This window comes from Rousettus aegyptiacus, unplaced genomic scaffold, assembly GCF_014176215.1.
Source record: "Rousettus aegyptiacus isolate mRouAeg1 unplaced genomic scaffold, mRouAeg1.p scaffold_m13_p_1, whole genome shotgun sequence".
NCBI lineage: Eukaryota > Metazoa > Chordata > Mammalia > Chiroptera > Pteropodidae > Rousettus > Rousettus aegyptiacus.
Window position 1 is genome coordinate 118702154 of NW_023416284.1, and position 22574 is coordinate 118724727.

Sequence of the window (22574 nt, forward strand, 5' to 3'; positions counted from 1 at the left end):
CTATAGGCTTTGCACAAAGAATTTTTGTTTTGGTCAAAATCTGTCCGTTTAGTGAGTTGATATTGAATGCTTAGTAATGAAAGTGTTAAGTAACTCCTGTGTGTCATCTTCCTATGAAATTAGTATATAAGAATGGAGAACATATGTACTCTAAAAACATAAGGTCTTACTTGGAAGATGAACTTTGTAAGAGTTTGGTGATATGTTTATTCAGCAGATCAAAATGTGAAGCAATTGCCTGTGTTCAGGTAAACATAGTAATGCTTTTAGATTAAGAGATAGACAATAGAAAATATTTACTACTAAAGTTAAGTACCATATTTGCTATTCTATATTATCTAGAATGACTTACCAAACACTGATTATATCCCTTGGAGAATATGTATTTCTTATGTTGCAGTTGCTAAGGTTCACTTCATCTTTTCCTAAACTGAATACTACATATTATGTCTCTGTTTTAGAGGTGAACAATGAACACTGACATTTTAAATTGTCTAAAAATTTATGCAGTGAAAAAACCTGCTCAACCTGTTTAACTTAATATTTCCCTAATTTATTTGACTATGAAACTATTTCCTTTTCTGTGTGAAAACATTTAGTTAATTCCTATGGAATGTTTCCATGAAACATTTTTCTGAAATGCTGATTTTATATAACATTTCAATTTCAGTGAGATGTCACCATCATAATAATACTTGTTTAGTAATGTATACTAGGTGCCAGGTTATGCTCTGTAAGATATTAAATTTTTTGAACTTAAGAAGAATTGTCTTTTAATTTTGTTCTGTAAAGTAACATTTTAATTTTTTCTTTCTGTGATTTTGTTTTGCTTTTCTCAAAAGTATTTCAACATGATATATTGGTAAAATAGAAATTGAAACTTATAACCAAGGAAAAATTGAGATTATAAATACACTTACTCTCTCAACACAGTTATTATGATAAGCTTTACATTTTCTCTGAACTTCTATGGAATCCTGACCAAAAGAAATCATGATAGATATTTGTAATAAACAGGGAATATTTTTCTCAATGCTAAATTTTGAAAAAAAAAATGAAATGAATGTAGAGTTTTATAGAAAGAAATCAAACTGATGTAATAGATGGTGACCTCACCAGTATTTTACAGTAAAGGCAGAAACCTACTTCATACAGCCATTTCTTGTATCGACCTGTCATAAAAGCTGAAGGCAGTTAAACATTAAAATGCAGTTCAGGGAAAGCTGTTTTACGAGGGGCTGTGATAATGTGGTCAAAGTTATGGAGACTTCTTGTGGTTTAGCTTCCTCTGAGGAAAGGACATCGACAGTCCAACAGTGAGTGAATGAGCAGCTCATTTGTTGTCAGCCATTCCCAGTCACCTGCCTGCACGTTGTTAGAATTATCCAAGGGAACTAATTTGTGAAAATCTCAGGGTCCAAACTGCAGCTTTGTAGGTCTGGGCTGGGACCCAAGGACTTTTTCCCTTTAAAAACCTCTTTAGATGATTCTGATATATGGCCAGGTTTGGAAGCCTCTCATAGATAATTTTCCCTGAATATCACTTTTATGTCAAGTGGCCTTTTTATAGGACCTGTCTATTAGAGAGGGCTATTAAATTTAATTTTGTATTCCTTCCTGTGGACCTAGAGTAAAATTATTGTACAATGAAGGGAATTAACTTTTAAGAGAGTTGTTAACCCAAAGAGGTGCAGCCAGAAGGGGCGGGTCTCTGGAACACAGGCCTAAGGAGAGATACTGAGGGACTGATAAGAAAGATAAGTGAAGAGAGAGTGAAGGGGACACAGGACCACTGGATTCAAATATGTGAAGAGATGGTCTTTTAAAAAGGCAACAAACTTGTTCCATATAGCTTTTCAAGGGTGGAATTAGGACCCATGCATGGAAGTTACATAGAAGCAGATTTCAGTAAACATTTTTTAAAAAATGTTCCAATAGTCAGGATTCTTTAACAATAGAATTAGCTATCTCAAGACCAGTGAATTCTTTGTGGCTTTAGGTTTACCTACAGCAGAAGTATGAATGATATAGAAAAAGTTAGTAACTTGGATGGGAGGGGTAACAAATTTCAGTCTTCAAGTTTGAAAACCCCTCATGTTTTTCTATATCCATGAATCTGTAAATAAGAGATATATACCAAGTAAATCTGAGGAGTGACTAACTGGAACTCTGGAAGTGATGCTGAAGAGCAAGGCGAACATTAGTTATATATATATATATATATATGTATATATATATATTATATATTTTATGACCTTCGTGAACACTAAGTGACATGACAGTATACACAGACATTAAAAGTATAAGAGACTAGATTTTTATTCTTCAAAATAAATATATTTTAAATCGAACATTTTTTTTTTTTTTTGGTGTGAGGGAAACAGGCAGACTTTATTTCATTATTAATCTAGATCCTACACTTAATCTTATTGTTTTTACTTGTGTTGGAAGTTAATTAATTTTTATATTAAAAAATAATTTAAGCAATTTTAAGGAAATAAAATGGTATGTAATTGAGTTCAGCTTGGGAACTAATTGTGTTGCAATTTACATATAACAGGGCTTTATAAATTCTACATCAAATGTCTGTTTAACCTGCTTACTACATGGAGTTGTTGTGAGGATCAAATGAGTTAATGCACATAAAGAGCTTGAAAGAGTCCATGTGAAATACATGCTCAATACAAGTAAGCTATTATTATTATTACTATTAGTATTAATGAACAGACTGACTAGCTTTCAGACTGTGATTATAGCACTTGGCATGGCACGTGGCACAGAGCACACATCCGGTGAATTCGTTCATTGATGACAAAGATGCCATAATCATGAGGGCTTCCCAGCCAAGACTTTGGAAGGAACATGCTTGCATTTCATGTCCTATTTCCAAAGCAGACATTTTTGAACTTCCTCCCAGTACTTGAGCTGCAGCTATTAAACAAAGTCTCTTATGCCTATATAAGGACTGAATTTTTTAGAGGATACTGGTGAAGGGTTAATGAGAGTCCTTAGCCTTGAAGGTTTTCTGGAGTTTAGTACATTTGGGTTGAATTTTGAAAGGACTAAAATTTAATGGAGAGGGAAAAAGAGGCAGATAATTTTAAATAAGAAAAATGGCATTTGGAATGGAGATGAAAATAATGTTCTACAATTTTTAGATATATTTACCTTACTTGGAAAATGGGCTACATTAAGAATTTAGAGGAAGAAATTAGTGAATGAGGGAATTTGTAGATGAAATACCTTGGAACTAGATAACTGTGCATTGTATTTGATTGGAGGAGAGTGTGAAACCCTTTTATAGAATCTGTGGATAGGAGAAAATGGAGGTTGAAAAAGAATACTCCAGTAGTTCATTCAAGAGAAAAAATGAATTCGGGAGTAGTAGACATAAATAAGAAAAGGAAGTTTTTCAAGATCCTTCAAAAAAAATAGCCAGAGGACTCAATGACTTATTGGCCATTAAGTGAGAGTGAGAGTGAGAGGTCCTAGTGGCATCAAGATTGTGAATATCAGTACTGGGAAGATTTAATTGATGACCAGAATTTGAGAGGTGGTTGAGAAAAGGAGGAATATTGCGTTCAGTATTTTAGTCTGTTCCAGCTCAGTTGTTAGAAGGATTGTTAGAAGGTAGATACAGATTTAAGACATGATAGATAATAATGGGAGGGGAAGTCTGGAAATGACAGTTCAGAAACCATTAGCATATTCGAAGCCATAGGAATAATGGTCTTATCAGGTCAAAAGAGAGAGCAGAGGGCTTAGAGAATGATTACCTTTGTTAGTGAAGACTAAGTAGTCCTATTCATTGGATTGTCTTTTTCTAGTTATCATACCTTTCGCATATGTTTTCCTAATTATATGTTCATATTTTCATCAATTTGGATGAAGGCGATGAAAAAAGTTATTTACGAGATATTTTCTCTTTTTCTCTAAATACATACAAAAAATTAAAACAAAGAAGCAATCATATTCAGGTGTTAAAGTTCCCATTGAAGTGTCAAAATGATGTGGTCTTGTTCTTTTGTTATATTTTAGGTGAAAGAAGCATCGAGGCCTCTTGATAAAATAAAGAAATATTTCATTTAAAATAAAGAAATATTTAAAATAAATAGTGAATAGTGTATATTTTTTGTATAGTACTTTAATATTTATGGACAAATGATAGTCCACGTACAATATATTTTTGTATCTAACTTGCTCTAGTTTTCCTGTAACTTTCTAGGTAGGTGAATTTGTTGAGAAAATAGTTACAGTTAATTGAAAGCAGCGCCTGAAATTTCATTAATGCTTTTCCAAGTTTCATTTTCCCATTTTATTTTATCTATTTAAAATCCACTTAAATCCCACCAAGGAACTATTATGGACCTCTAGTAGATATTTATTTGGCTATCTGGCTCCCTGATGAGGAAGGAGAAAGAATGCTTGTGGAGAAGAGGCATATTTAGGTACATAAAACTACCCTAAAATTATTATTCAAAGAGCTGTGCTTTTGTGTTACAAAGAAAAAATAGAAAAATCATTAGTTATAAAAAAAGCTCTGCCAATAATCTTTACAGATACCATTCATCCATCTCTACTAGCAAATTGCATTCTTTACCCTGGATATTTAGACTGTAGATAACCATTATCTGACAACTATCTGTTATTCTTCTACAACATTGAAATGTGGCAAGGGGATTTGGGATGCTTAAAACTTGAAATATTAAATTACAATTGTGTGCTTCGTGCTAAAATTTGAATGACAATGAAATAATTTGTTCAAAACAGCATTTCACAGATATCACATGATTTCTGAAATGATAAATTGTGCTTCTAAGAGAATAGTGTGGTATTTCACAAATAAATTTGTATCTTAGGTAGCACCAAGTGTAATATATGACATATGACCAGATGGCATGGCTAAAGGCATGTAGTATTCTTTAGCACAGCTCCTGGCCCGCAGTAGGCACTCAGAAATTTTTGCTAATATTATTCACTGTAATTTTTCTGTTTTATTATTGTGTAGTTTTCATATCTAAATATGTTTACATTTTTTGAAATTCATCTTGTTTTGCTGAATAGCTTTTTTTAATTTAGACAATTTTTAGTTATATGATTCTCATTAAGAGTGTTAAAATTCCTGTTTAACTTGGTGCTATTGTTGACTAAACAATCTCTTTCATCTCACTTGTTCAAGTCAGTTGTTGTTTAAGATGGAGAGCCCACACTTGGCTAAGCTTGGGACAGAGCCAGCAATTAAGAACAGTGATCCTCATTGCGTCGTAAGGCACATATGTTAAGTGTGAGGGGTATTAGGAACTATTTATTAATGAGAGTTAAGTCCTAAAACTATAAACAATTTCCTCTTTAAGATAAACATGTTAGTTTCAAGATTATCCCAATGATAGTGTCATTCTCACTCATATTTAGACCAATATGTTTTCTTTCTTTTTAAATTTAAGTACAGTTAGTGTACAATTTTATATTAGTTTCAGTTGCACAATATAGTGATTTGCTAATACACCTTAAAACGTGACCATCACAATGAGTCTAGTAAGCGTCTGTCACCCTGCAAACTTATCACAATATTATTGACTATATTCCTCTTCACCTTTTTCACCTATACCCAAATGAGTGTGTTTCATTAGTGGAAAAGAAATGGGTAGGACTTCTCTTTGTGTAAACTGGAGCTCATGGTTATGCGTTCGACACAGAAGCACCATCATGGATGTCAAAAGAACAAAACAAGCTGAATACACTGATCCACACTCAATTCTCCCTTGCTAGATAAAATTAGATATTGTTTAGTTTTTCGGTGTTCTCCTTAATTGCTGTGTGTTATTATTCTCAGGTGAGTTGCTGTTGTTGTTTGTAACTCACTCTAAATCTAAGTCTTCTGAACAGGCTTCAGGTGCATTTATTCAACTAGCTTGAATAGACCTGGGCAGTGAAAAAGAAAAGTAGATGGAGTTAGAAACATGTCAGAACCTGCCCGACCCAGGCCTGCTCAGGGTGTTTACTGCAGGCAAGTTGGACACTCAAAAAGTGAAAAGAGGTCCCTCTATTCTGGCACTCAACAAACAAAATAAAAAACTGCCAACTTATATTTGCTTTTAAGACATGATAATTCTTTTCATTAGTGAAAATATAACTGTTAGTTGGTGATGGTTGGGAGGAGAGAGCTCCCTCAAACATTCCTCCCTACCCTGGCGTAGGTAGGAGTGGGGAAGAAATTTTGAGCAAAAATTTCTGCCTCTAGGAGAGGAGTTAGAAATAGGAGGAGAGCTAGAGAGATGATTTTCATTCTGTAAAACTTTTCCAAAATGAACCTCATGAAGCATTACCCTGAAGAATATTTTGGAGAGGAAACGGAGATGGCAGTTCTGGTCATAGGAAAGGTGACATTTTGGGAACTAAGCCCCTACCAGTTTACTTCATGCCATCCGTCTCCATCTCCTTGGCAACTTATCCTTTCTTAGCCTCTATATCCTTTCTTACCCTCCCTAGCCTTCTCCTCCCCTCTCTTCTCCTCCGCTCTTCTTTCTCCTATTCTTTTCCCATTGCTAATTCCCTCACCTAGAATTGTACCCATATGTATAAACAAAGACCGTTTTCCCTTCATCGCCCCTCTTTTCTCAATTTATCTTTTGTCTGCATTTGCAGCAATCGTCTACGTACTCTGCTATTTTTTACATCACCCTTTTCCCCACCAGCCCACTGCAATTCCACTTGAGCCCTATTTCTTTTTACTCTTGTAGAATGCAAAACACGATTTCAGGCCTTGTCTTACTTGATGTCTCTGCTACATTAACTAAATTGATTGCTTCCTAGCTCTGGAAATTACTTTTTACTAGATAGATCCCCCTCTTCCTCCTATGGAATGAAAGGAAGTTCTCTCTTGCAGGTTTAGTGGCAGAAGATTTCTGATTCTCTTGATTTTTTTCTAAAGTTGTGTTGTGTTTTGCAGGCAGCAGGTGGCTTTTGGAGAATGCATGTAGGTCAGTAAGTAGAAGTGTAAAAGGGGCAAAGTGCAGGGGATAGTAGCATAGGTATGTAAAAATATTTCAAGAATTGGTGAATGGAAGAAAAAAAAACTAATTTTGTTAACAGAAAATAGTAGCTTGGATAAAAAGAGATTAATTGATCATATTGCTGAAATGTTGGAAATAATATTAGGAGCTTGAAGAACCAAGCTCATTAAAATTCTGGAGACATAAGGGATGATAAACAGGGCAGGTTTGAATAATCCAGAAGACCAGGGATTTGACTTTTTACCTATTATTTTCTTTCTTATCAGTCTTTGAAAAATTTGTCTTTTCAAGATTAAAAATCACCCATTAATCTCTGTAATGAAGCTTTATCATGTTATCACCTCTATGTTAGAATCCTATACTTTTTTGTCTGGTTTTGTGAATAACTTCCTGGCCTCTTTAGGGGAGGTTCGGCAGCCCTCATCATTCATTGTGAAAAATGGCCAGCTGGTTTCTCTTTTCTTATAATTAAGAACCTACTTCTCCTGTTCTCAAAGTCTTTTTAAAATAATTACTCTTATGTAGCTTCTGAGGATTCCCCAGATGCACATCAGAAGTATGTCAGGCTCTGATGATTCGTGATTAGTACATCTGGCTTTTCAAATTACCAGTGTCCATTTTCCTCTTCAGGTGTAGAATTTTCATTGTTCCATCTTCATCTTTTGTATAACAGCCACATTCATTTGTTCACTGTGAAATTGACATGAATATGCAATTTTTTAAAAACATTTTTAAAGTATTTTCAGGTTTTCCTCTTTTAGTATTTATAAATGGAAATGGAATCGGTTTTGCAGATCTCTTTTGAAAAATATATTTAAAGAGATTTTTAACAATTGTATTTGTCTTGCGAAGGAATTTAACAAATCTTTTTAGCTTTCATGATTCTCTCCCTTAAATAAACACTTTCTCTATACCAGATGCCGTTTCTCATTTCACATTCTATAGTATTCCTATTGGTCTTAAGGTCACCCTACATTCCTAATTTAACTAACTTCACACCCTTCTATCACCACTGTTCTGCTGTTACACTTGGAGAATGTCATCTTATGATACTAGAATAATATTTAAAGAGCACTCAGTTATGTGAGATTATTTGAATAGTTTCATCAATGGTATTGAAACATATCTGAGGATACCGGACTTTGTAACTTTATGATTGATTTTTATTAGTTTCCATTCATGTTTCAAGTATTAATATCAAGAAGTTCTTTGTAATGATGAAAAGGATGTTACTTTGATGCCAGATAGAACCTTGATACAAATTGTGGCTTCTTAAATATCAGTGTTTGTCATTTATCATTGGAAAAATAATGTAATCTCTTAGATTTTGTTTCTTCATTTGTCAAGTGGGATGATCATTATCTCTTTGTAGGATAGAGAGAAGATTAAATGAGATATGCTGTGTACATTTTGGTATAATGAGTGTTAATTAAACAGAAGTTTATTTTCCTTTCCTGTTTAGAGAAATAAGAAAAAAGGGGAATTTTTTCCTCTTCACTATTAAAATATTGCTGCATATACAATTATTTTAAAGCTTTAATTGATCAAATATCGATAAAGTTGATGTTAAATAATGTCTCACTTGTTCAAAGCAATTACTTGACATTAAGAGTGTTTTTCACTAAATAAGTCATATGCTGACAAATACTTTTTTTCTTGCTCAGAAACATAATGAATCTTAGTCAAACCACATAAAAACAAATTTACTAGAGTTATTTAAATCATTAAACTTGGCTGGAAATTAATTTATAGTTTGTAAATATTTTATAAAAATATGCTGTAATCTTACAAAAAGGTATTACCTAGAATCTATTCTAAATCACTAATTTTAGCATGTGAAATTAGTTATTCGAGCTTGAAATCTATAGCTTTTTATCCTTTTTATCTTATAGATTCCTTTAATGAATATTTAGTGAGTGACATGTCAGGCACTGTTTTAGACTCTTCGCTATGTCAATAAACCAGAAATCCCTCTTCTTGAGCAGCTCATGTTTCAGCAGTGGAAGGTGGTACGTTTTAGTAAGTAGTAGAGCAAGGTGAAGGATATTGGAAGTATGTGGTTGTGCTGGGGCGGGGGGCGGGAAGCAGAGTACAATAGTTAAGTAAAATAATCAGAGTAGAAACCAGCAACAACTGATCCTTGAGCAAATACTTGAAAGATATAAGGGTGTTAGTCATACCAATATCAGGGAAGAGCATTCCAGACAGAAAAAAAACGTTAGTGCAAAGGTCTCAAGGGAAGATTGTGCCTAGTGTGATTGAGGAAGATCAGCCAGGAGTCCAGTGTGTCTGGAGCAGAGTGAGCAAGGTGTAGGGAGGTAACCATAGGAGATAAACTCTGAGAGTTATGGGAGGCCAAATTATATTCTAAAGATCCTGGTATTTTAGGTGAGTAAACTAGGGAGCTGTTGCAAGATTTTGAGCTGAGGAGTCGTTGTCTGATTTATCTTTCAAAAGAATCACTCTGGCTGTTGTGTTAAGAATAGTCTCTAGGAGGAAGACAAACACAAATGTCTGGCAACCAGTTAAAAGTCTGTTGAGGGAATCCAAGTAGAAGGTGAGATTGGCTCAGGACAGCCTGGCAATAGTGGAGGAAGTGAGAAATGGTCAGAGTTGGCATATAGTTTGAAAGTGAAACCAATCTGGTGGATTGGATGCAAGGTGTGAGAGAAAAGAGAAGTCTAAAGTTTTTAGCCTGAACAGCTATAGAAATGTATTTGCAGTTCAGCCAAGATGGAAATGGCTGCTGGAAGATCAGATTTAGGGGAAAAAGAGGAAGAATCCCATTTTGGAAATATCGATTTTGAGAAATCTATTATAAATCTAAATGAGGGGGCAGTTAGATGTCTGAGTTAAGAGAGTATTGATTGAGCTAGAGGTAGAAATTTTGCATATATTTTAGGTACTTTCTACTAATGACATATGGAAGAGGGGCTTGAAGCACTAAGTATGGGGTGTACAAGAAAAGGGCTAGCTATAGAGCCTTCGCGGTCTCTTCCTGTCTATTTTTTCCTTGTTTCTATGTATTTTTAATCAGTGATCAGCAAATCAAAAAATTGTATATTTGAAAAATGTTTCATTCTTTAAACTTATAGTATTTATCTGCCCTAATGTCTCTTATGACAAACATAGACTAGAACAATAACGCTTGGGGGATAAGCAAAAATATACTTTTTTCCCCTAGTGCCATTTAGATGAAATTGTTGTCTCCATTGGTGGTAGGAGAAACCTTAGTAAAAGTCAAAAACCAAAAGACTGAGAACAAAACTATAAACGTGTCATAATCTATTTGGCAGCTTGGTGCACAATAATTAGTTTTCTGACACTAGTCATGTAAGATGGAATAATTATATTTAAGTTCAAATTGAGATAAAGTTTCATAAAATAGTTTTATTTCTTTTTCCTTTTTTTCTTTTCTATTTTCTTTTTTTTGCAGGTGGGGGAGTTGAAGCGGGGAGTGGTGCTAATTATTTCAGGCACCAAAATGGAAACTCAAAAGAGAGAATGTAATTTTATAAGTTGTAGTTTTTGGAGGCATTTAGGATTTTTAATTTACATACTGTAAGTTTCTGGAAGCCTACTTAGTTCCTCTCTGGAGAGATGGAAGCCTTACCATAGCCTTATTGGCAGGCTTGTGGCAATGTTAGTTTCTCCTGCGTGTAAGTGCATGGAAGAGTAGAAGTGGCTGAGTGGGCAGTTGGCAGCCATTCATTGCATTGATCGCAGTCATTCATAAAACCTGGTAGTGCTGAGGGCGGAGACAGGAGCATTCCCTTAAGGTGGTAGCAGAATATCTCATTTGCATAAATCTTCAGTGATGCTTGAGTGACCAGGGAATGCTCACGGGCAGTTTGAAGACTGTTAAGAATCCATGTCTGATAGATCCCTGAGTAATTAAAGACTGCAAGGAATAAGAGGTTAAATCCCTTGAATTTTTATTCTTTTAATCCATAGTAAATCTAGGAAGTCAGCATTGTGGCATCATTTGAAGCTTCCTTATGTCTGGCCAAAAGAATAAATCATATGTAGAGAAAAGCCCTTAATAGCTGCAACATACTGAAATATTGTTGTATTTCTTAGAGTATAAAAGGACTATCTTTTTATATAACTTTAATGCATGGGAGATAATGAAAAGCGGTAGGGCTAAAAAATTAGAACTGTCAAAACTATTACAATTTATCTCTCCAAATTGTGCTATGCTAGACACAACAATTCAATTATAGGTTTAGAGAAAAGTTAATTCACGCAGGCTAACAAAACAAAATCTAATGTTTCTTTATGTATCTACATATCTATCTGAGTGTAGGGAATTTTTAACTTTTCTTTCTTATATTAAGAAGAAATTTCAGCTAAAAAGTCAAATTAGAAAATATAGGAATATATATTACCAAAATTTAGAGCTCCCTCAAATTGGATGAATAATTAGCAATCTGTAAAAAACAGTTCTCCCCCTAAAAACTCAGTAGCTAGCTATATCACTTTAGTTTTGTGGTCAGGATATATGTTAGTATAAAAAAAAATGTTGTTTTCCTGTTTTTTAAAAAATAATTAAAGTGTATTAAGTATATTTTAAATTACATATATTTAAATTCTAAATATATTGTGTTTGAATATTGATGTGTTTATTTTCATGATCTAGTAGAACTTTGAAGTTCAGAAATTTAAATAAAATTTTCATTTGAAAGATTCTATAATATGTGCAGACAGGAGCAATATGTCGGCTTTAAAATTTTAAACCAAAACCACTGAGTACTTAAGATTAGATGATAGTTTTATTATATAGACATGGTCTTTCACTCAGAAAAAAAAAATATATTGCTTATAAACCTACCCTAGTGCTGGCTGATATTCCACATTTATTAGAAATGACTCACTTAAAAGCATATTTAAGAAAAACTCTAATTAAGTGGCTGATTTCTTTTATTTCAAAGCTTTGTTATAAATACCTGAAACTTTAGGGAAAAAAAGAAATGAACTAAGATAGGTGGTTGCATATGTTTCTCACAGATGTAATTTTTCAAAAATTTTTCCAAAGTTGGTGATATATCCGGTATTTTCACAAACCAGTACATGTAGATTAAACATGCTGTATGTGCTATTTTTAGTTGAGTGAGAATTGCTAAAGATTTTCCAGTGCTGTGAAATTTAACTTCCTGGGCACTGTACTCTGTGTAAGTTAGATTAAAATTTTGGAGTTCAGAAATCCTAGGATATTCTTCCTAACAACTGCCTTTACCCTGATGCCTGAGTGGCTTTCTCTTCTCATGAAACTAGAACAAAACAGAGGCCTTGTGATTCCTGTAGAAGGTTTAGACTCAGATGTCTTGGCCAATCTATTAAGAGTTTAGCATTAGCTCTTGACAAATGTCATTTTTTTTTTTTTTTACTTGTATCCCAGGGGGTTGTATGTTGAGACTTCAAAATGGCAGTTTTCTTTTCTCGTCACATTGCACATTTATTTCTGAGTCTTATTTGGCCTTGTTTGGAATGAGCAGTGTGTGTGTGTGCACGTTTCTGTGCGTTGTGTCCATGTTTCCCTGTTTCATTTCTTTCAGAAGTGGAGAATTTTGCCATGCAGCTGTGAGCTCTGGGAAAAGTTTATCTGCCACGGCCTCACCAGTAATCCACTTCTGGAATAAGATGACTGGTCTTAAATACAAGTAGTGTAGTCGAACCTACAAGAAGCTTCTGTGAAAATTGTTCAGAACCAGGTTCATGTTTGAGAATCTTGGGTTCTCAGGGGTGTTTCCATTTAGCAAAATCTAAGATATGGGGGTCTCAGCTTTCCAACCAAGGCTTCCCTATTTAAAACAATGTTTGTTTTAAAGCATTTGAGGTGAAGGACTATCTGAGCCATCTAAGTACAGTTTCAGATGGGAGCGTTTTCTTATTTCTGCCAGTGAATCTCTCCAGTGCTCTGTAAGCCCTCTGACGTGAGGGTGAGCGTGTATCCTCCTGCTGCCCTTTGATGTCCACCCTCTGCATTTATTTATTCTGTGATAGAGGACTTTAAGACACAAAGAACTTTTGCTGGTTTTTTGTTTGTTTGTTTGTTTGTTTTTGTTTTTTGTTTTTTACATTGTGGAGGTATCTTCTGTTTATTTTACACACGAAGGGGATTTTGAACATGAGGCTTTCTTAAGACCTCTCGGATCTGCTTTTACATATAGAGAAAGACCTGTGTTGGGATGAATGGCATGAAACAGGACTCTGTATCTTTTAGTAAAATAGCCAAAGCCACAGAAAAACCCTACTCATCGTTTAGCATTTCAACACAACAGCTGTTCCTATTTTTATAGCTTTCAGATGTCTTCATATGGTGAGGCCAAAGCTTTCAGGAACATTTCTTCTATGGGGAGAGCTGCTGACAATCATTTTATTGGTGCTAAAAGGAAAATCAAATATGGAGACTAGCACAGATTTTTATTTGGTATAATTGAGCTCTTGGAAGCCTGAGTCAAAGATTACCAACTTTAAGGGCTTTTACAGGGCCTCCAGGTTAACTTTAATGGGGCTTGCAAAGATTTTCCCTTAGACTGTATTTTCAGTACCGTATTTAATTTCCAGATTTGTTCTACCCTTTTTATAATTAATAGTGCGTTGTGCTGTCTATCATGCGCCCCAGGTGTGTTGTCAGGGACATGGCGAAGCCTGCTGCCTGCAAAACACCAAGAAATGCTGAAAACCAGCCCCACCAACCTTCACCGTGAGTATGGCATTGGTTTTATTGACTGAAAATGTCGTCTCTTACACAAATCACTGGTTATAGATTTATTAATTCACATTGCATGTGGGAGTAGATAATCTGGCTACTCTGGTATATGTGTAATAAAAAGACTACTATTGAATTAGATACAATTATCGGTAAACATTAAATATCTTTGTTATGTTTGTTAAATGATGTTTCTAATGCCCTGTTGTAAGCATAAAACTAATTAGAGGAAAGGGACACATTTTGGGGGGCTCTAGGGTGGCAGAAATTTTGTACCTTTTGGATTTGGAATGTATGTAGGCTGGAGCCTAGGAATTCAGGAAAGTAGGAGGCAAGCTACAGAGAGAGGAGGAGTATGAGAGTAAGGGAAATGCATAGGTAGTCTATTACTCACCTTTGCACTGTTAATTCAAACATAATGGACAATTTGAAAGAGCAGATTGCCCATTTAGTTTTATTTTTACTGCAACTCCAAGTGTAAACCAGTGAAGAGTTAAATGAGCAACCAAAGGGGAAAACAGGAAGTATAGAAGAAACCAAATAAGTAAACTTTGAGTTGTGAATGCGGATTTTAATGAGATAAAATGTAAAGAACTTTAAAATGCTGCAGAGTCGCAAGATGTATTCAATCTTCTAAGAATTATGCTTCTGGTAAGAAAAAATTAAACATTCCTTTAAAATGTCTCAGCAGCGGCAATGTTCTTAGCATAACCATTATAGCCAAGTAGTTACTAATGGGAAAGTGGCTTCTTCCAAAGTTTTTAGCAAAAGCCTTTGAAGAAGTGTGTTCTAAGAGTGATATTTTAATAGATTTCTTTAGCTGAGGATTCTTGGAAGGAAAACCAAAATAAAGTGATAACATCATAAAAAGTCTATAAGAAGAAAAGTAAATTTTTGTAATACTTTTGCTCTGACAGTTTTTATTAGCATTGGTAAAGACTGAAATTAAATAAAATATTTAAGTGCTTATATTTTGTGTATTATATACAGTTACAAATAATTTAAAATTATTTATGTTTTAAGATATAACATTTTGGTAAATAAAGTTCACAAAGTCAAATAGATGGGTTGTAGATTTTATTTCAATAAATATACTTGAAAATCACTGACCATCATTCTACATTTTATCAGTACTTTTCAAGGAATAAAAATAATTTTGATTTAACCATAGTAAAAATGATTTACAATGACATTGAAAAAAGTACACAGCTGGATGTACTCTTAATGATGTTACTGTATTTTTTTCAATGAATATCTTTATTGTGAAACTGTTTTCCTGTGTTGGAACTTTTCTTGATAATTCAGAGAAAATTTACAATCTCCACTTTATATCTTATGTTCTAGATATTAGAAGATGTTAGAAAACATTAGGTTTCAAGTAACTTCTGGGAAATTTCTTTGAGGAATTCACATTTATTTTAAAAAATGTATGTTCCCTATATTGAGGTTTTATTTAAATTGATCCCACTCATTCGGAAAACCATTTTAAATTGGAATTTTCAGATATAAAGAAGCAAAATATCATCGTTCCGCAAAAAATTTCAGGTCACGTTTTTGGGTCTTATTTTGTTTTTACTTTCTATGTACTTATAGTTGTGGGAATCTGCTGTTAGCTTACAATGTACCCGGTGAAATTTTCCTGTTGACCCCTCTGACCATAGTGGCTGACAGTATAGTTGTCTCTGTGAATCCTCCTTTCTGACAGTCCCATTGTTCACTATATACTTTTCTAACTGAAATGGTGAACCTCTATTGAGGTGACTTGAAAGATTTTAAATTCAGATCATTCTTTATTTCTAATGATTGTCTCTAGAGAGTGGTGGGTATAAATTGAGCTATCCATATCTACAGAAGTGTCTTTCTAAGTTGATACGAAAAGGGAAACAATAAATTGCGGGTAGGGGTGATTAAGGCTGGGCTGTAGCCTGTAGATCGGTGTTAAGTCATAACCAATGTGTGGATCTGAAAATCAAGAGACTAGTTTTTCGTTTGTTTGTTTGTTTTTATTTTTGAATGGAGTAGAATAGAAAATATAAGAATACATCCCAGATTAGTACTGTAGGATGAATTTAGATTTCTGATAACAGGGTCAAAATGTAAATTCAATAAACACTACATTTAGTTATAATGTTGTGCTAATTGATTTTAATTGGGAGAGTAGCTTAGTCAGATTTTCATTACATGTATGTGTGTGTGTGTGTGTGTGTGTGTGTGTGTGTGTGTGTGTGTATAAAATATATTTTGCTTTACTTTGGCAGAAGTGGAGAAAATGGAGTATGAATGTGGTGTGGAGAAAACTAGAGGCAAGCAAATCAATTAGTAGACTATTATAATAGTCTAGAGAAAGATAATAAGGTCTTGACCTATAGGAGTAGCAGAGGATGTGGGAAGGAAACATTTCAAGAGCTGAGTAAGAAGTCAGATGAACAGTGCTTAATTGTCGATTGAATATGGTTTGGGAGGGGAGTATGGGGGACTAGCACATCAATGGTTTGAACGAGAAGTGGAATTAATGAATCAAACCAGGCCAAGAGTAGGGCAGTGAGGAGTTCAGATTTTGATCTGATGATTTTATGTTACCTGTGTGTTATCCAAGGGTATACATCGAAGAAACAGTTGAGTATATGAATCTGAAGTACTCAGTTAACTGGGGAAGTAGATGATATCACCAAAGGGTATATAATTAGGCAAAATATACCAGAGAAAGTATAGGTAAAGGAAGAGGATCCCCAAATCAACTTAGAAATAATGGTAAAGAAATAGGAGAATAGGAAGCCAAGGTAGTAGAGGGATACAAAGGGAATATCCAAGAGTATCAAGTGAAGCGGAAAATCAATAAATAATTTCACAGATTAAAAATCTCCTTTGGATTTGGTCATACAGAAGTTAATGGTAGCTCTTGTCATAGAAGTTTTAATATATAAGTGGGTGGAAATACTTTATCTCTGTAGCTGTGAAGAGCAAATGAGAAGTCAGGAAAAGGGGATGGTGATTGTTCACGCCTTTTTCAAAACACGTGACTGAGTTGGGAAAGAGATAGAGTGGTAGGTAGATAGACAGGAAGTAGGGAGACTGCTTGTGTTACTTGGTACATTCTATTTTGCAAATCTAGATTGGTGTATACACATATCAATATAATTTGTATTTTTGATAATTGTGTTTATAAACTATCCAAAGATTGTCAGTTGTTATTAAAATGTCATAGTCATATTTAAAGCATGCTCTTTAAGTTTTCATCACTTAATCAAAGTAATAAATCTATCAAAAATATTAGTGGAGTTCAACAAATTGAGTTTTATGCCACCGATTCCTCATGTATAAGATGCACAGATAAATAAGATAGAATTCCTGTCTTAAGAGTTCCCTCTCAAGTTGGGGAGATGGCAGTTACATAATCAGATAACTTATGATGCTACATATCAAGTGCAACACTAAAAGTATGTTAAAAAAGAGAAAATGATTTTTTCTGTTTAGGGTCAGTGTGGTCAGGGAAGGATTTACAGAGCCTATAATAGTAATATGAAATGTGAAGGATGAATAATTCAGGAGGCAGGCAAGTTTGGGGTACAGAGTTCCAGAAGGAGAGAACAGTTATCCTGAAGCCCAGAATATCACCTTATGCTGTTGTAATTTAAAGCATGGATCATTGCCAGAGCCTTTGACTGTGTGTGTGTGTGGCGGGGGGGGGGGTTGGGTGGCAGTTCACGCGTGTATGGAGGGTGAGGGTTGGTGTAGCGTGCGAAAGAGAGAAAGAAAGGAGACAGGAAGTGCTGCATCAGAATCTGAGGAATAGGACACTTGTCAAATTTAGAGAAAATAAGCAACAAATGATTTTATTTTTAATACTGTATTTTGAAATACAGTGGGTTTTTGTTTTGTTTTGTTTTTCAAAATGATCATGGCTTTTAAAAGTTCGAAACACTTGCCTAGTCATCAGTCTAAGTAATGGATATTAGTGGGAATAAGTATGAGAGTAAGGAGGTAAAGGAGATTTGAGAAAGTTTTGTAGATAGTATAATTAGAATATAATGATTCATTAGTTGTGATAATAAAGCAAAGAGAAGAGACTCACTCACTTTAGCTCAAGAGATTAAGTGGATGCAATAAAATAAAAAAAAATTAATTTAGGCACTAAAGCAAATTAAGATTTAGCATTTGACTTTTGTATTAGTGGCCAACTGAAACATCCAGAAGACAGTTGGCTATTCATATCTCACACTCGGGAGAGGCTTAGATGAGATATACAAATTTGTGAGTAATTAGTATATATTAAAAACCGTTAAGACTAATGAAATAGCACAGGGAAAAGGTATAGAGTTAGAAGAAAAGAATGTAAAAGGCAGTATAGAGGGTGTCACCAGTACATAAACAAAGAGCAGAGGAATTAAGTAAATTATCAGATCATGCAAATACAAACTTGTCTCAGTTTTCTTGGAACTTCTTATATTTTAGTATTGAAATTTCTATGTCCTGGGAACCTCCCTGGGAAAACTGGGATGGTCGGTCACAATTGAACGGGTACACTTGGAATGTGAAAGTAAAAATCCAGAAAAGAATATATAGCCCCAAATAAGCTAAGCTTAGACAAATAATTTTTGTATTCCTGTGGAAGGGAACATTATTATGAATAAATTGGATCCAGAGAAGTACATAAATCATAGTTCAGTTTAATTTTTTTTTGTTTTGCTTTGTTTTTTGTTGGTGATTGCCTACTCTTAAAAATTAAGGCGTAATTCACATAACATACGTACAATTTACATTTTTTAAAGTGTCCAATTTAGTGGTTTTCAAAATATTATGCCACCATTGCCATTATGCGATTTCAGTACATTTTGATCACCTGCAAAAGAAACCTAATATCTGTTGAAGTCATTTCTTTAGTCTCCTCAAAATCTAAGTCCTAGCAACTACTAATATACTTTCTGTCTCTGTGGTTTTGCCTATTCTGAACATTTAGTATAAATGGACTCATATAATATATGACTATTGTTATCTTGTTTTTATAATTTAATATAATATTTGCAAAGTTCACCCATGTTATAGCATGCATCGGTACCTCATTTCTTTTATTGCCAGATAACATTCCATTGTACGTATATATCACTCTTTTGTTTATCCATCCATCAGTTATTTGGCATTTGTGTTCTTTCTGATTTTATGCTGTTATGGTATAAAATTGCTTTTAACATTTGTGTACAAATTTTTTAGTGGACATATGTTCTCAGTTCTCTTGAGTATAAACCTAGACATGAAATTGCTGGGTCATACAGTAATTGTATGCTTACATTTTTGGGGAAATGTTGAGTTGTAATTCAAAGCATCTGATCCATTTTACATTTCTACCAGCAATGTAAGAGGATTCCAGTTTCTCTGCATCCTTGACAACACTTGTTATTGTCAGTCTTTGTTTATTACAGCCATCCTTGTGGGTGTGAAGAATATGAATATGTTATTGTGGTTTTGATTGTATTTCCCTAATGAATAATGATGTTGAGCACCTTTTCATGTGCTCATTGGCTATTTTTATTGCTTCTCTGGAGAAGTATTGATCAAAATCTTTTGTTCACTTTTAATTGGGTTATTTGTCTTTTTATTGTTGAATTGTAAGAGTTCTTTATATGTAGTGGATACCATATCCTGTCAGATAAATGATTTGCAAATATTTTTTCCCATTTAGTGAGTTGAATTTTCATTTTCTTGACAGTACCTTGAAGCAAAAGTTTTTAATTTTGATTAAGTCCAATTGATCTATTTTAAATTCAGTTACTTGTGGTTTTGGTGTCATACCTAAGGAACTGTTGTCAAATTCAAGGTCATAAAGATTTACCCCTAGATTTTTTTCTAAGAGTTTTATAGTTTTAGTTATCACATTTAGGCGTTTGATCCTGTTGTTACTTTTTGTATATAGTGTGAGGTAGGGGTCCCATTTCATTCTTTTTCATGTGAATATCTAGTTGTCACAATGTGTTAAAAGCAGACCTATGTGTCTTGCACCTGATCGTAGAGGGAAAGCTTTCAGTCTTTCCACATTAAATATGATATCAGTTGTGAGGTTTTAGTAGATGTTCTTTATCAGGTTTAGGAAGTTTCCTTCCATTTCTAGTAGTTGAACATTCCTATCATGAAAGGGTGTTGAATTTTCTCAAACGCCTTTTCTGTATCTATTGAGATGATAATGTGTTTTTTTTTGTCCTATATTTTATTAATATAGTGTACTGTTTTGATTGATTTTCATATGTCAAACCAATCTTACATTCCTGGGATAAATCCCACTTGGTTATCCATTTTATGTTGCTTTATTTGATTTGCTAGTATTTTTAATGATTTTTGTGTATATATTTATAAGAGATATTGATCTGTAGTTTTCCTATGATGTCTTTGTCTGATTTTAGTATATAGGTAATACTATCCTCATAGGTGAATTTGGAAGTATTCCCTACAAGAGCTTGTAAAATAAGTTTGTAAATTTTTCTCCAAATATTTGGTAGAATTCACCAGTGGAGCCATCAAGATTCCTTTTTGGGAAGGTTTTTGATTACTTAAGTTCTGTCTTTGGACATTTGTAATAGTTCTATATGAATGTTTATGTATGTTTAGGTAAGTGTGTCATATGAAACTCCCATGTCTTCAGGAAAAGCTTACGTTCAAAAGTGAGTTTGATATAACTCTTAAAACTATTCATGATTTGAGATTATCAACATATTTGATTTCTTATTCCTAGGAAATAAATAAAGTGTGTGTGTGTGTGCATGTGTATTTACATGTATGACAAATTTCATCATATAAAAATTACCAATGTAACCTCAGAGTGTGGGTTCAGTATAGTTAAAGAAAGTATCTAAAAGACCTTGTGCAAGTTCTTTAATACTGCTGAGATGGTTTGATTTGGATTTCTCTGATTACATTTAGAAATATTGAGAAACCAGTTTTGATATGGTGTTCATGTTTACTTATTTCTCTTTTTTGTTAGATGTTTGTAAGTCCTATAATAATTCTATCAAAATTAATTATCAATTTCATTTATTTAACAAAAAAGTGAATTTAGGACCTAGGTAAAAATTCAAATTCAAATTATTTACTCTCAGGATTTTACTTTGCTAATCTGTCATATCCTCCCTACTTTCTCTTTTCTAGAAATGATCTTCCTGTACAATGGTAATTCATGTCCTGGACTGGATCATTGAATACTATCTGTATGGAAGCTTTTGACATGGGCACATGTGTCACACAAACTCTTCTTTTCCCCTTCTTTACAGTTTCAGATGAGTCAGCCTTGAATCTACAGGAAGGCTGCATCCAATTTTTTTTTTTTTAATAGGCATACCTTTTCAGTTCTCAAGGGCATGGCTTTTTTCAGGAACAGTCTTTACAAATTTAATGATATAACACAAGGACTTACGAGTACCAACATGTATGGGGCAAGAATGAATTTAATCATGTAAATGTAGTAGCTTATTTTTAACCTAATTTTAAAGTAGTCAAGCTTAAGAACCAGAAATATAACTGAGCAAAATATATATTAATATATTTACTTTTCCCATAGCAGTATGCTAAATATCTTATATCTTTATAATTGAAAATATAGTTTCTCATTTAAAATCACACATTTAATATCACAATTATATCTTATACTAGATAAAAGATTGTACAAAAATGTTCTTTGAAGTTGTAAAAAGTTGGACAGAAACCCTTGTCATTATTCCGCTATGCCTTTAAACTCTGCATACCAGACATGATCTTCAGGGTGTGTGTACTAATGCCCAGAACTCTATGTCTCCTTGTATTGGTAGATGGCAAAATTTCCATAAAAAATTGGGCAACCCACTGGCAGACTGTCATCACCTCAGACATACTTCCTTCACAAATACAATAATTCCTCTTAGAAGCCTGGGAGAGGCTGTATGAATACTGAAATTTAGTCTACTTTTACCTGTTTTTCTTGATCTTGTCTCTCTACCCATCTGGCTCCATACAGTCTTCTTAACTCCTGAAGTTCTGCAGATTTTATACTCAGTCTTGTCCTAATTCTCTTGAATGTTGATCTCAGTGCAGGTGTGATCTACTCCTTCAGTGGAAACCTGTTAAATCAGCCTAGGATGAGAGGGTGGCATTGAGGAGAGGGGAAGTGAACTTATTCCAGTGGCGGAAGAATGTGCGATAGGGGTATTAGTTCACTGATTGCTTTGCAATGAGTCAAGCTATGTTTACTCCCTTCAATAAATATTTATTTAATCTGTAGAGCAGTCCCCCATAACCCTGGTTCACTCCTCAGTTTCATTTACCTGTGGTCAGCCATATTCTGAAAATATTAAATGAAAATTTCCAGAAATAAACAATTCACAATTCTGAATATCATGGTGAAGTCTCATGCTGTTCTACTCTCTCTGGCCTGGATGTGAAGCATCCCTTTTTCCAACCTATGCAAGATGCATATGCAGCCTGCCCTTTAGTTACTCAGTAGCCATCTCAGCTGTCAGATTGTCTGCCACAGTGTCACAGTGTTTGTGTTAAAGTAACCCTTCTTTTACTTAAAAGTGGACCCGAAGTATAAGAGTAGTGATGCTGGCAATTTAGATACACTAAAGAGGAGCTGTAAAGTGCTTCCTTTAAGTTAAAAGATGAAGTTCTTGACAATAAAGAGGGGGGACAAAAATCTATGCTGAGATTGCTTAGATCTACAGTAAGAACAAATCTTATATCCATGAAATTGCAAGGAAAGAAAAAGAAGTTATTCCTAGTTTTGCTGTCACTCCTCAAACTGCAAAAGTTATGGCCACAGTACATGATAAGTGCTTAGTTAAAATGGAAAGGGCATTAAAATTATGGGTGGAAGATGTGAATGTCAAACG

At 34.0% G+C, this 22574-nt stretch overlaps 1 protein-coding gene across 35 annotated transcripts in view; it reads left to right on the plus strand.

The window, feature by feature from the left end:
- The window catches only part of RIMS1 (regulating synaptic membrane exocytosis 1), a 414008-nt gene that overhangs the window by 58822 nt on the left and 332612 nt on the right, over positions 1–22574 (plus strand). For 34 of the 35 annotated variants that reach the window (XM_036219329.1, XM_036219333.1, XM_036219350.1 and 31 more), the window contains exon 2: positions 13639–13719. The exons of the other annotated variant lie outside the window; for it this stretch is intronic. In XM_036219329.1, coding sequence (XP_036075222.1) covers positions 13639–13719 — 81 coding nt within the window. The remainder of the gene's footprint in view (positions 1–13638; positions 13720–22574) is intronic. 35 annotated transcript variants of the gene reach the window in all.